Source organism: Myzus persicae, unplaced genomic scaffold (assembly GCF_001856785.1).
Source record: "Myzus persicae strain clone G006 unplaced genomic scaffold, MPER_G0061.0, whole genome shotgun sequence".
In the NCBI taxonomy this organism is placed as follows: Eukaryota; Metazoa; Arthropoda; class Insecta; order Hemiptera; family Aphididae; genus Myzus; species Myzus persicae.
In genome coordinates, this window is record NW_019103989.1 from 634,201 (window position 1) to 648,862 (window position 14,662).

The 14,662-nt window shown below is 29.7% G+C and overlaps 1 protein-coding gene across 1 annotated transcript in view; it reads right to left on the reverse strand.

Moving 5' to 3' along the window:
- The window catches only part of LOC111037299 (protein Wnt-2), a 69,750-nt gene that overhangs the window by 24,966 nt on the left and 30,122 nt on the right, over nucleotides 1-14,662 (reverse strand). The window contains exon 2 of the mRNA XM_022319805.1: nucleotides 14,366-14,586. Within this exon, the coding sequence (XP_022175497.1) occupies nucleotides 14,366-14,586 (221 nt within the window). The remainder of the gene's footprint in view (nucleotides 1-14,365; nucleotides 14,587-14,662) is intronic.

Sequence of the window (14,662 nt, forward strand, 5' to 3'; positions counted from 1 at the left end):
GATAAATATATTCAAGTCGACCGCAATGTTTAACGTTTAATCGATAATAATATAATCGCTATAAACTATATATTATTATAAACTGCACATTCATAGGCGCATATTCACTGTACAGTTGTATAGCAATGGTTTAGGTATCTACTATTATAATCTACTACTATAGTACTATACTATGGTGGAAATATAGAACCGTACTTGTGGTTGTAGATAGGTATTAAAATATATAGTTCGATAAAATAGGACTCGTGTAAATATTATATTAAATGCACATAATATTAGTGTTATCATCATCTACAAAACTGAATAAGGGTCGACAATATTATATTATTGGCTATAGCTTGACGAAACTATGATGTGCATTGTGTGCTACGATTATTTGAATTCGAAAATAATGATAAGTATCGCTTTTGAAAAAAGAGCGGAAATCGGTTTACCGTAATATTTATAGATTAAAATATTTTAAGACCATAAATCGCTTTTAAAAATCTTACCTATTAGTGTTTGAAACTATTGAGTGACATTGACTATGCATTGCAAGCCTATATATTATATTATTATTTATTATGTCCAGTAAAAAACTAGTCAACTCAAAAAACATAATGTGCATAAATGAAAACAAATCTACACAGTTTTTGGAAATAATATCATAATTTATAATTGGTTTTTAATTTTTATAATAATAAATAAAAATACAATATTTAAAAATACATAATTTGTTATTCGTACCTATATTTTATTTTCTGAATCATAAACCAAACCGAATACATATTATAAATGTCCATATTTTTTTCGATATAGGATACCCTTATACTTACCTTATTAGTTATTACCCTTGTATAATCCTTGATATTTTAAAACATCCATAGTGTGAACAATTTTTAGTAAATTACTTATGTATAAGATGATAATATGTCCACGCTGACCTAAAAAAAATTGTTTATGAAACTTTTAAATCACTCCGGTCTCATATCATACCTTATAAATCACCACACTCATAACTAAAAAATGCATATATTTTGTAAAACTAATATGTGTTTCTGTTTCTATATTGTTATGCTCGAATATGAATATAAAACTTTATTGATTTATTACTGTATAGCAATAATGTAAGTATTATTACGTATTAACTGAATGTATGCATATTACAAACAATGTACAAATGTATTGATTATTTATACTTTTCGACTGGTTCTATAGAATTTATAAGGGTAAAAAATGAACAATTAAACTTTTACAAATTTTAATAAATAACAAATAATGTCTTATAAATGATTGAAGTAAAATTCAATATGAAATATTTTACAGACTCATATTTTAAAAGGTTTTTAGGACTTAATGTGCCTATTAGAAAGGGTATGTATTATCCACCTACCTAACAGGTGGTACACATAATATATACCTATTATTAAAGCATATTCAAATATTCAATAAATTAAAGGTAATGGCCAACTGAAGGGAGACTCTATATGCGGCCTTCGACATGTAGTCTATGTACATTAATTAATAATATTGTAAACGACATTTGAACCGTTTGATGCTCGTTTTCCACTGAAGTATACAATGATTTAATCATATGCTGGATATAATTTTATGGTGGCGATGGTGTTGAATCAACCACTGAATTCGATTAAAATGAATAACGGTCGAGGGCTGGATGAAAAATATCGTGAAAGTCGAACGATCGCAAACTCGTAGGTCCCAATACATAAACGATAAACTTTCGACCCGCGGGGTGCATAAAAACATTAAAAACTCGACCGAAGTAAACTCTTTTGCTCGTAAGCTGCAGATTGATTAATTAATAGGGACATATAGGTAAATATGAATTTTTTGTAGTATGGGTTGTAACAATATTATGGTCAAAATACACATATTATACTCACACAGTTCGGACGAGGATTTGTTTTCGATGGAAACCTGTTGAACACGATTTTCCAAACGAAACTGCAGTGTTGTAATATCAGTATTACTGTAATATATATATATATTATTATATACGGGTAACTTATGTATCTGCATAATATGGTTCGTATATGTATACCTAAGTACGAAAATATATATAACGAACTCGGTGTTTTGTTTAATTGTAAATATTGAGATTATCGTTTTGTCGGGTCAATTTTTTTTCCTCTCTCACTCGCCGAGTCAAAGCGCGCGGTTAAGCCATTCTCTGCGGATATCGCGCGAGATCAAGACTTTAGACAATGCTTATTGTTTTACATGTTATTATTATTTCTATTATTACGTGCAGCTGATATACAGCGCGTGTTTACCCCGCACACGCCATACCTCGTGTGTATTAAATAAATGGGTACACAAACGCGAATATATAATAAGTATATATAATATTATTATTATTACTATTATTATTATTATAGATATAAAGAACAAAATATTCCCTAGCGACGGTCCAATTAAAAAACACGCGATCCACGCACTATTCGTGTATCCTATATCTCTACCCATGGCATACGCGCAAGTATAATATAATAATATGTAATGTATTGTTTGGAACAAATGGCGTTTATACAAAATTATACTTACCTGCTATATTGTGATTTAACAACAACGAACGGATGCGAGTATATTATTATATAATAATGGTATTCCAACCTAACGCGTCTCTGATCGGGCGCTGTCAATATTATCGGAAGATTGAACACATAACACTTATACGATGATGCTATACCTACTCTATCAAAATATCTATGTGATATTATTATTATAATATTAGTTAATAGGTGGTATATGTGCACCGTTTTATTAGGACTAAGACATTCTGTGCTCGGGGAGAGCTTTCGTCTTTTGTCCCGTCGAGTTCACACACTATCCACTATCCAATATTGATAACGGGATGAGTTTTCCTTAGGCTGACTGACCAATGATGGTAACTATATCGCGGCATAATAGTACTTGAGAGCGAGTACATTTACTGTGTACAATTGATTTCAGAAAATTTACTATCGCCATGACGTGTTCTAGTAACATAGATACAATTATAAATTATAATACAATACATTTTTGATCGGAAGAACTATAATTTCGTGTTAGCTTATTAGAGTGAATTGACATATTATATTACCAAATTGAAGGCAAGAACACTGAACATTACCAGTTGTGACTTGTGATTGATGTTTGTTGTTCACGTTATTAGATACAATTTTAAACAAGTTATGAGTAGATGGAGTACAAAAATATTACGATAAAAAAATTCTCATGATAAACAGTAACTTGCTTGAATTCAAATTTGTTATGATCATGTGCTATGAATTTTTGCAAAACAGATACAACAATGTATTAATGTGTGCATGCTGGTGTGGCATCTTATTTCTTGGGCGTTATTACACTTGCACCGTTTACTGTGACTATAGTCAGTGTAGTACATCATATTTAGTAATAATATATATATTATATTGTTTTAAGTTAAAGGCTTTTTAAATTTTATTTCATAGTTATTAACCGGTTTTTTAGTGTGGGGGAGGGGGTACGGTTGGTTTAGAACACTTGTTTATAGGGCGAGGATTTGTCACAAAAACCCGGGTGGTCATCTATCTGGGAACTAGCGACGCCAGGCCAAAATATGATTAGTAAATCATATTTTCAGTACTGTTTCAGCTAACCGTAATCCGTGTCTGTTTTTTCGGTCCGTGGTTAACAAAACAGCTATGCTTCGACACGACATGCAACACTTACTAACTATATGATTCGGTGCCCTCTGGAAAGTCGTTTATGTAATAATAATATAATAGTGAACTGACAATATAATATGTCAATGTTGACACGATTAAAAAACGAATAGAATAAAAAACGAGGTACGAAATGTGATATGCGATTCGGTACAGGACATAGATTTTATTTACACTGGCGGGCCTCTCGCTAAAAGCGGCCGTCAGAGTGTCAGATATAAGCCGTTTACCACGAACGATGCATTTATTTTACATTATATGCATTATTCCTGTTTGTTCGTAGACGCCCCGCTACATTATGTGATAGGAATATTAATTGTAATATTTTAGAACAACTCTTTTTATTTTACAAATAACTACAGTTTTTACTATTTCCATAACATCGTTATTACTTATAATAAATAAGTAGGTACCGAATTATTAGCTATTTTATTATGTGGGCTATCAATACATTTTAATTTTTAACTTTAGTATTTAGGGTTGCAAAATAATTAAAATTTACTTTTACTACTATGATTTAATAATAGTCGGTGATACTTCGGCATATTTGTCGAATGTCATTATTTCTAAAAAAAAAAAACTGATTTCGGTATTACAGGAATTATGTATAATATTAGAAATCCATAAGTAATAACTGTAATTTTATTATTAATTATAACATGATTCTATGAATGACATAATTATGATTCCGAATTGATAAAAAAATAACAATACCTATATATCAAAATAAACATTTAGTTGAACCACTTGAATCCACGGTGGATATTTCGCCCCCTATTATTGTTTGACAAATTAAAGAGTTATATCTCTATCTACCATCGCTCTGTTTAGCGTCAGTTGTAACGATCGATAATCCAATAAGAATAGCAAAACCAGGTAAGCTGGTCGCAGGCAATTACCTCGGCAATCAGCAAAGAAAACACGTCGTAATCGAAACGGAGATTCAGCTGTAGTTTTACTTCCAGGAAACCCTGCCTGCAGCGCAGATTCGATTTAAGAAAAGAGAAACAAAAATCTTAACACTATACAAAGAGAAAAAAAACAATAACACAAAACAGCGCGGTCTGGAACGAAAACGAATTTTAATAGCACGTGTGCAGTATTATGGATATAAAATATATAACACCTGTGAGGAAAAAAAACCGAGACGAAGAAGAATATACGAATAAAAATTACCGGAAAAAAATGTATAGATATACCGACAGAATAAGTTTATGGGTCTCCCCGGTTTGGGGCACGCAGTGGGATAAGACTATATAATAATATAATATAATACATATACATAGGTACACATAGTACGCACGAGAATCGAGCGCAGAGACGCACAATCGACATATGTGCTAATGGATAAGCCGCGACTTTTATGACAACCATTAAAAAAAAAAATATATACATATAATATGTACACGGCCCCGGATAATTCCGTTGTAATAGCACGAGGCCCATCGATATTATACACATACCGTACTAATTTACCACCGTAAAATATATCACATACATGTGAGTATATATATATAATAATAAATAATACTAATATTATAAATTTGAGACGTACTTACATCGAAGTCCAAACGACGGACAACACGAATTTTTAGTGTCCATATACTATTACTGCCGCCACCGCTCGTGATGAATACACCGACCCAGCACAATATTATACTATTATTATTATATATATATATACATATACACGCATGCCTGCGTATAATAGGTATATAGGTATTTATATTATATACTTAACCAAACTACCAGAACCCGGGTAGGAGGTGTTAATACGCAACACACTCGTAAATGACCAGTCGAGTGTTTTCTCGTCATCGGAATTAGGTTGGTAAATATTGGTCGAAAAACTTGAAAACCATTGTGTCGTTTCAAGGGCCAGCGAACACCATAACTTTATGACACAGTCGAGTGCGTATGATATGCCTATGATATGCATGTGTGTAGGTATACTTGTGACGAGACAATATATTAATATAGGCAATAATAATTCCTTTATCACGGCGACAAGGTGTCTCAATGCGAGTGTGCTCGATCGATCATCAACTATATTATAATTTATAATATATTTTATTCCCAGGGGATGGTCACTTGGCGAACCTTTCCGATGGATATTATATTATTATACAATATTATTCATAATAAAATATTAGTAATATTATAATATGTAATTATGTATACATAAAATACCTATTATAATAAAACTAATGTGAATACACAGAGATGATTTTCCACTTGATAAGGTGGGCGTAGGTGATAATATAACCGACTGTATGATATATAATGTATTAGTATATAACTATTGGCAAAATTATTTTGTCATATGGGGCCATAGGAGGGGGGGGGGTAGTTGGTAAACAAGCTTTAAAAAATCTTAGATTTTAAATGAGAATAAAACCCGAATCAAGTGCTAGCTAGAGTCGAACAGGCTACATACTCTAGGACTAGGACATACGTAATACTACCTATATGTAATAAGTGTCCATAGTTATAAAATGTAAGATTAAAATTGCAAAGAGTAGTTTGTACTCTTTAATATTTGTACAATTTTATTTTTAGACAAACTAAAGTTAGAAACAAATGCTATGTAAAAATTGTATGTAAAATGTAGAAGTAACCATCTATATACTGTGTCGTCAGTTCGTCACCACACCGTGTTTTCGACTTTGGTCTGCTATAAGAATATTTTTTATTATACTATTTTTTTCATAGGAGTGGACTACAATAACAATAATAAAATGTTATAATTTGATCATTGGTATCGTTTCAGCCATTTGGTAAAAATTAGTCAAATAACATAATAAATAGTTGCATATATACGTTTATAAGAGTATAAAATAATAAATAATAAATACCGATGATAAAGTCTGGAAAAAAATCAGAATTTTAATAAATGAAATTATTAAAAGAGAAAAAGAGGTCTTGAATAATGACGGCGATCGTGATATTGCAGTGATAGTATTATAGTTGTTTGAAAGAGAGTACTTCATAATACTAATTATAATGGAGTGCAGAATAATATTATATTAAAAAGGTACGCATTTATTATTTATATTTAATGCTCATCGAAGAGTCGGCATTTAAACTGAACGCGTTTCACACATTATTATGACTGCATTTTTAGTTGAATGAGAGTATTAGGAAACCGTATGGATTTCGCTCTTAATACAATCCAAGCTTCATTTATATAAGTGCTGCAATAAGGATTCCTACAATTACGGCAAAACGTAACGACTTTTAAATGTTTGGTTAAAGAATAAATCTGAGGATAACTGATTAGAATTAAAGTGTTGATATAAAATACTAAAAAAAAAAGCCTACGTTATATACCTGCGTAATATCGGGGACTCAAATACCGCGAGGATAATAATATTGTAATGATTTACGTGATTTATATTTGACCGCATTACTTTATCGAGAAGGGTTTGCCTAAACTGTATACCTAATATAATTACCAATATAATTACCTATGCGATACTAAATATTTATTGCATTAACCAGATTTTGATTTTCGAACAAAGTGCTCTTGTTATTATTAATGATTGGCTATACTCGACGTCACGTTAAGTGTGTTTATTTTGTTAAAAACTACATGTTTAAATGCCAAGATGAATAACAAATCATTTGTCGTTTTCGAATTTAGGACATTTTTTTTAAAAGGTAGACATATTAATAGTTAAGTAATTTTTACCTCCAAGTTCTTTATTTTCTATTTATTTTTTATTTAATTTATGGTGATCTAAATGCGTGCGAATGAGTAAACATAAATGTATTTTAAAGTAGCATCAAAAAGTCACCGTAATGTATACACTATACACCAATATACAGCCCATTAAAAAAGTAATATCATAAAAAAGATGTAAGTATACCTAATGACACTCAAAACTTTAAAAATGCTTCTAGATATAGAATAAATGACACTTGAGATATATTTCTTTCGTCGAAATCGTTTAAATACACAAGAGATACTATACTTAGTAGATACATTGTGAAAAAAATTCGCATTCAAAATAAAAAATCTATTAAATCATAATGTTAATAATTTAAAGAGAGCCAAATTTATATTAAATGCTTTTAACCTAACCTTCCTTGAGGGAGTTGGGTATATTGATTTTCCAAAAATGTCGTGTCCTTTTTTACGGATGTTTTAGAAAAACTCATTTTGGAACAGTAAAAAACCTTAAAATGTCTCACAGGCAGTACTTAATACATAAGATATAGAACAGTAAAATACACACCATACTTTAAAAAGGTTATTTTTAAGCTTAGTAGTTCTCTGGAAAATTGAAACAACGGAAAAATAACTGAAATGGAATGTTTGCTCTTGTAATTTTAAGATAAATCTTGAAAATTGTTGGGTAAAATAAGCTCTACTCAGAACCGTTTTTTGAATGAAATATAATTTATCACTTCTTCAAGTAATATAAAAAGTAAAGACATCAAACCCATGGCCTGTGGGTCCACCAACCACCCCATGTCCACGCTGTTGTAAATCAGAAAATATCAGTACTGGGATCAGCACTCTTTTTGACTAGATAAATATTATTTTTATTATAAAGTATAAAATATAAAATATTGCAGAGTGGCAAAAATTCATTGAACATCTTCTTTTTTTTGTGTCCAACATTTTTCATCGTGATATGGTTATGATAATACTATATAGGCATGAAATTATTTATAATATAAAGTGCATATTATACAATAACTATTACAAATACTCGGTAAAATAATGCATTATAAAGTATAAATAATGAACTTGTAATTTAACTTTGAATTGAGTTTTCTATAAAAAAGTTAAAACACGAGAGAAAGAAAAATGCGTGTATTTTGAATAACGATTATGAAACGTTTATTCAGACAACTCAATTTACGTTCATCGTAAATATTTTAGACAGTAAGTACCTACCTACCTAATCATTTCAAAAACATCAACTAAAGCAATACAAATTATCCTCAAAATATAATAAAATCAAAATATTGAACTAAATATTTTCTACAGTTTTATTATTTATTTCCAATTGAAAAATAATCAAACGACTGTTAGATAAATTTAAAATACTCTAATTTTTATAAATTTAATGAACCTAATATTTTCAGAACAATATTGTATTAATTTGTTTGAATTTTAAATGCAAAAAAAATTTATAAGCTAAAATTCATCGCAAAAAAGTATTATTATTTTTATTGCATCAACGATCAGGTTTAGCAATCGCACATAAATTTAAATGAATTTACAATAGATTAAATAATAACATTTTTTCCCATAAAAACTAAATAATTCCTTAATAATGAATGACGAAACCATCGAATTGTATGATAAAAGGTGATGTCTGTTTTCATGTTTATGATTTTTTTTCTGAATAATATTAATCCATCAGTTAAAAAGAAATATTCAATATTTAAGATAAAAATAAATAAGTAACAGTTAATAGAGACAATATTTTAAAGGTATAATCTGCAATACGATATTATATACCTGTAAAATGTAAATCACAAGTATAAGTATATACTTCTAATGTCTAAATACTCACGGAAAGTTATTTATTTGAATCGTGATATGGATAATTTAAATTAAAAAAATTGTTCATATAAAAACGTGTTATTATTTTAACGTTCGTGTTTTAACTAGGTATTAAATATTTATTTATTTTTTATACTCGTAATATTACTGGATATGCGTCAATCAATGTCACTGTAATTAATATAAATGATACGTTTTTGCATATTAATTATCATACTACTACATCAATTCATGGATGATAATATCGATCACTTGAACTAATAATCAAGTTTGACTTCGCTCCTCGACATCTTTCTTAATATTTATTAACTGCAAATCACTACTATATCGTATTTTCATCGTAATGAAATCCTGTCAAATGACCCACAATTTATCGTAACCTACTCGAGTAAGTTTTCACGATTCATATTTACCTAATAATTGACCACTGAACGCGAATGGTTGCACATTTTTTTTGAAAAATATTGTGCTATAATGAGTAATGTCATCAAACTAAATTATTTTACAAATAAAAATGTTTTTGAAAACATCTAAGAAAATGACTGTTCAATGATTACATAGAATCACTCTGTATGTATAATAGTGGCCCATTTAGATCTCTTTTAACGATGTACCTAATCCACTATGGCATATATATATTATATATAAATGTTTATATTTTTTTTAATAAGGCGAATAATGGAGATTATTGTGTAACATTTTCATATTATTAGTATAAGCTCAACGACTATATAAGACTGTATAAGCTAACGTATAATATGTGTGTGTGTGTGTGTGTGTGTGTGTGTGTGTGTGTGTGTGTGTTTGTGTAACGTAAGACATAATATTAATAATATTATTTTAATACGCGTCGTATAATACTATAAAATATCGCATCAATTTTACCAGCTGCTTAGGAATTTGTTTGATGGTTGTTTTCTCCGAATATTTAAGGAAATATTCGCCAACTTTGTAGATCATTTCAAAGTACAATACTATGTGTCTATGTGTGTTTAAATGGATCACACTGGAATATTATGCATATTATTACTGCTACATTGTTATCGTGCTAAACGCGTAAAGAAAATATTGCGTTTAACCTTACACGGGTGACTGAAAGAGTATGAATAGTTAACGTCTTGAAACATAGTTACTTTAAATTTTACACTGACTTAAGTTTTAAAAAAAAAGCTGCATTTTCATCACTCCCGACACACAGTGAGTTCCAAATATTTCTTTGGACTTGAACGAAAATTATTATTTCACCGTCCTGCATTACACACCTAATCTCAAATATTATCACTAAAAACAAATAAATTATATTATTGTGATAATATCATGTATCATGTATAATTGTAGACGTATATATATATATATATCACTACGCTCGAGGTGTACAGCGTAGGTGCAAATTATTTTATTTCTGATCGAATTTTAATCATGAACTTGTTGCAGATAAATAATATTAAATGGTCGTTTAGCCGAAATAACAACTGTATTCGTAAAAATATACGTAGGTGATGGGAAAGATTTTGCAGGTGATGCCAAACACGTGCATTGATGATCAATGATGATGATAATTCACCATAGAAACGAGTGTGTCTTCATACCTAGTACCAATATTTTGTATTTTTGTTTTTGAGAGGGGATTTCAGTATGGACAACGATTTAACGCCCCCTCACGGGTCACACTGCACACAAAACATAAATCTAGAATATCGTTGAATATTAAACCACCTATTATAATATGATGTATAAGTACACCACGCGTATAAACGTTGTAGGGATATCGACCGTCGTTTTGTGTAAAATAAAATAAAAATTATGATTTACATAAAAATATTTATGATAATCATTAATTAATTTCGATATTTTTCCGAAATTGCTCAAAGGTATTATTATTTATTATTTTTTTGAATATGTATCTTATGTTTATTGGCAATTATCGACACACTCCTATTCACATAAATCAGACACCTATCACACCCGGTTTTACCAAGTTTTTTTTTTGTTCGATTGATATTATTGATTCCTAAACGTGAACCGGTAGGTGTAAAAAGGTTTACTTACAATATTTTTAATTGTCCGATTTTTTTTAATACAACTATACACGAAAAATTTTTCAAGATAAAACAAAATAGTTACAATAAATATTAAGACCAAAACTCAACATGCAAACAAAATCGTAGATAACTACGATGCATTATTGCATAAATACACTATAATATAGGTAGATTCATGATTTAAGCGTGCCATGTTTTCACCAAAAATCAAATTATCGTTTTCACCAACTATTGTTTCTGCCAAAAATAAAAAAGGTTTGCTTTATGGTAAATAGTACGTTTTAATATTTCGCCCTTCACTGTATGGTCCAATTTCAGGGATAGTTTATGCAGAACAACGAATAATTGTGAATTATTGTTTTTTTCATCGGAAGTGAATAACTCCCTAAGATACACTTATATATGGATCATAGTGTTAATAATAATATAATATTGATTATTGAAATTATTTTGAAAATGGTACATGTACCGGAAGGATGACATTGAATAGAATTCTAAGCTATTATTAGGTGTTTGAATTGTATGGTTACATTAAGAAAAAAAGGTTCAGGTACACAAATTTACGTCCCACTATTTAGGTCAGGAAGTATAATTTTGTTTTATGTTTTTGAGGGTTCTCAGTGGTGTATTTATAAGGGTGTGCTGGGCTTTAATATTACATTGCAAGATATATTATACATTATATTATAAATTACGATAAACAGATAAACATGGATGGATTTTGTTTCTCGAATAATTTATATCCGGATCCAAGTAAAAATTACTAAACTTGCCAACGAAATCAACTTAGATGGAGTAAAGAGAATAAAACATCAAGGTTAGAATTTGTAAATTTATAAAAGAATACATGTAAAATAAATAATAAAAAATGATGTAAAAGTATAAATCTAATTTTTGACTAATGCATGTTTAATTGATATATGAACTATGGTTATATTTTAATGATACATGTATTTTATTATATTATTATTCATTGTTGATGGATTTAAGTAACTCGAAGTATTTTAAGGTTTTCTGTCACATTCCCCAAACAAATTTTCAATTGAATTATGATTAACATCATAATATTATATTTATAATATTTTTTAAAATGTATTACCTAACTTCCCATATGGCTATATTATATTGTTCAACATATTGATTTTAATTAGATTAAACGGTACTTTTTTTGTTAAATGTATTATACATTCGACAGTCAAATTGTCATCTATTTAATTATTAACTGTTTAAAAAACCCTGATTAAAATACACGAATTGCATTCCAGGTCTTTTGGGACGCAATTCGTTTATACCTTTTTTTACGAGAAGCAACGCGTGTACAATGCACACATCATCATTATTACAATTCTATCAGAGAATTTCATTATAATTTTTTCTACAACAATTTTTTATATTTAATTTTTTACCCAACACGACATTATGTGTTATATGTTTTTATTTTTGTCACACCAATCTATTGCATCAAGCCGCAACAAAGATGTGTACCCCGAGAGTTTCAATGTATAAATATGTATGTAATGTACGTGATACGATATTAAAATATGATATTTATTGAAATTACTCATAGTTTAGATAAAAGTGAGTACATAGAATATACACATCACGTTGTACATAGTCATACACTAATATACAGTTATAGTGTAAGAGAAGTAGGTATTGTAGGTAGGTATATACCATTACAACCTACTCGTATATACTATATAATAATATTAAATACACAGCGCGTGTTTGATGGGTTCGTGGCGGCACTTCAAAATATTTACATTTCAAAGATTCGGTAATCTCTTTTAACCAATGTAAACAAACGCCGACCTACTCTTATAGCCACTGCTTACGCATATAATATAACATTAAAATATGTATATTATGTATTAATATACCTAATCTAGGTATAATCGATAACCCTCCTTCACTCCAAGCCGTAATGTTTGTATATATTATAATATATAATCCAGATAGCTGATAATCGCCTTAATCACGGTATCGGTAGGTAGGTACACACGATTTTGTTTTGCCATAATAAATTTTACAAATATTATACAGTGACAACAGGTCGGTATTGTAAGTCGCGACGAATCGATAACGCATGCTGGCTGGAAGCGTGTGGCTGCGAAGAGGGTGTTATCGAAATAGGTATTCGTGGTTTGATTTGCGCACTGATGGAACCTATCGGTTGCTGACCGAGATTTTGACAATAATACATTATCAAAGTAATATTTTATATTTAGGTGTGCGTTCATAGTGGTGATGGTTATTTTATCGTGAGTATAATGTATTGTAAAATATTAAAAGGAACATTTTAACATTACGTTATATTTTTCTATGATTATCATTATTTATTCCTATCCAAACAATAATTTCTTATATTTTATAAGATATGTCTGGTTGACGTAAAAACTCAACGGTCTCGAATAACAAAAAAAAATAGTAATTCATTTTTCGGAATTTCGAACTACCCATCCAGAAATCATCATCAAGAAATAATTATAAATTCTGATGTCCTATTCGTGATGATCCCATTATTACTATTATTACACAGTTGGTATAAGTATTCATTTTTAACAAAAAAAAAATATATATTGAATATATTATTAATTATTAGAATATTATATGTCTTTTTTAACATATTATATTATTATTGTTATAGGAGGTTTAAATCAATACTGACGTACCGTATAGAACGGTGTGAATATAGGTTACTGTTAAATAACCTCTCAGGAACTAAAATGGAATATTCTGTGTTTATTAACTTCTCATATCTCAATATCTTATGGTCTTATAAACTCTATCAAAACATGTATGTAGGTAAACTATCAAAAGAATAATCGATTTTAATTTTGCAACAAATTATAATTCGTGCTTCTTACTTCCTACCTGAGATGGTTCGGATTACATTATATTTCTATTTCGGTGCAGATTACAAACGCATTTAAAAAATGTTGGGACAAATCACACAATATGGTGTTTATATTTTGAGTAAATGTTGGTGCAAATGTATAGTACACACACACACATACATAGTATTTTAACGCGTGTTGTGGATCAAATATGGCAAATAAATGTATTTATTAGTGACTTCGGAAAGTAGACCTATCCATCCATATCTTATAGCTTACCAGTGATTTGTAAATGTCCAAACGGGTTGCCTTTTGACGGTCCCGTACAGTTCCACCGATGTGTGCTAAACTGTTGTTGGCATTCTTGTTTAGCCATACGTATGCCGTGACCGACGGCGGCCATTGCGTCAGGCGCAGCGGCGCAAATCCTCCGTTGACCAGCCGTCAGTCCGACTATCTTGTTGCAAATCACTTGGGCACCAAAAGCGCTTGCCAATACCCTGAAATAATAAACATTCAATGACTACACAATAAACTATATGTTTCGAAACAGTAACGATTTTCTTATACAAAAAT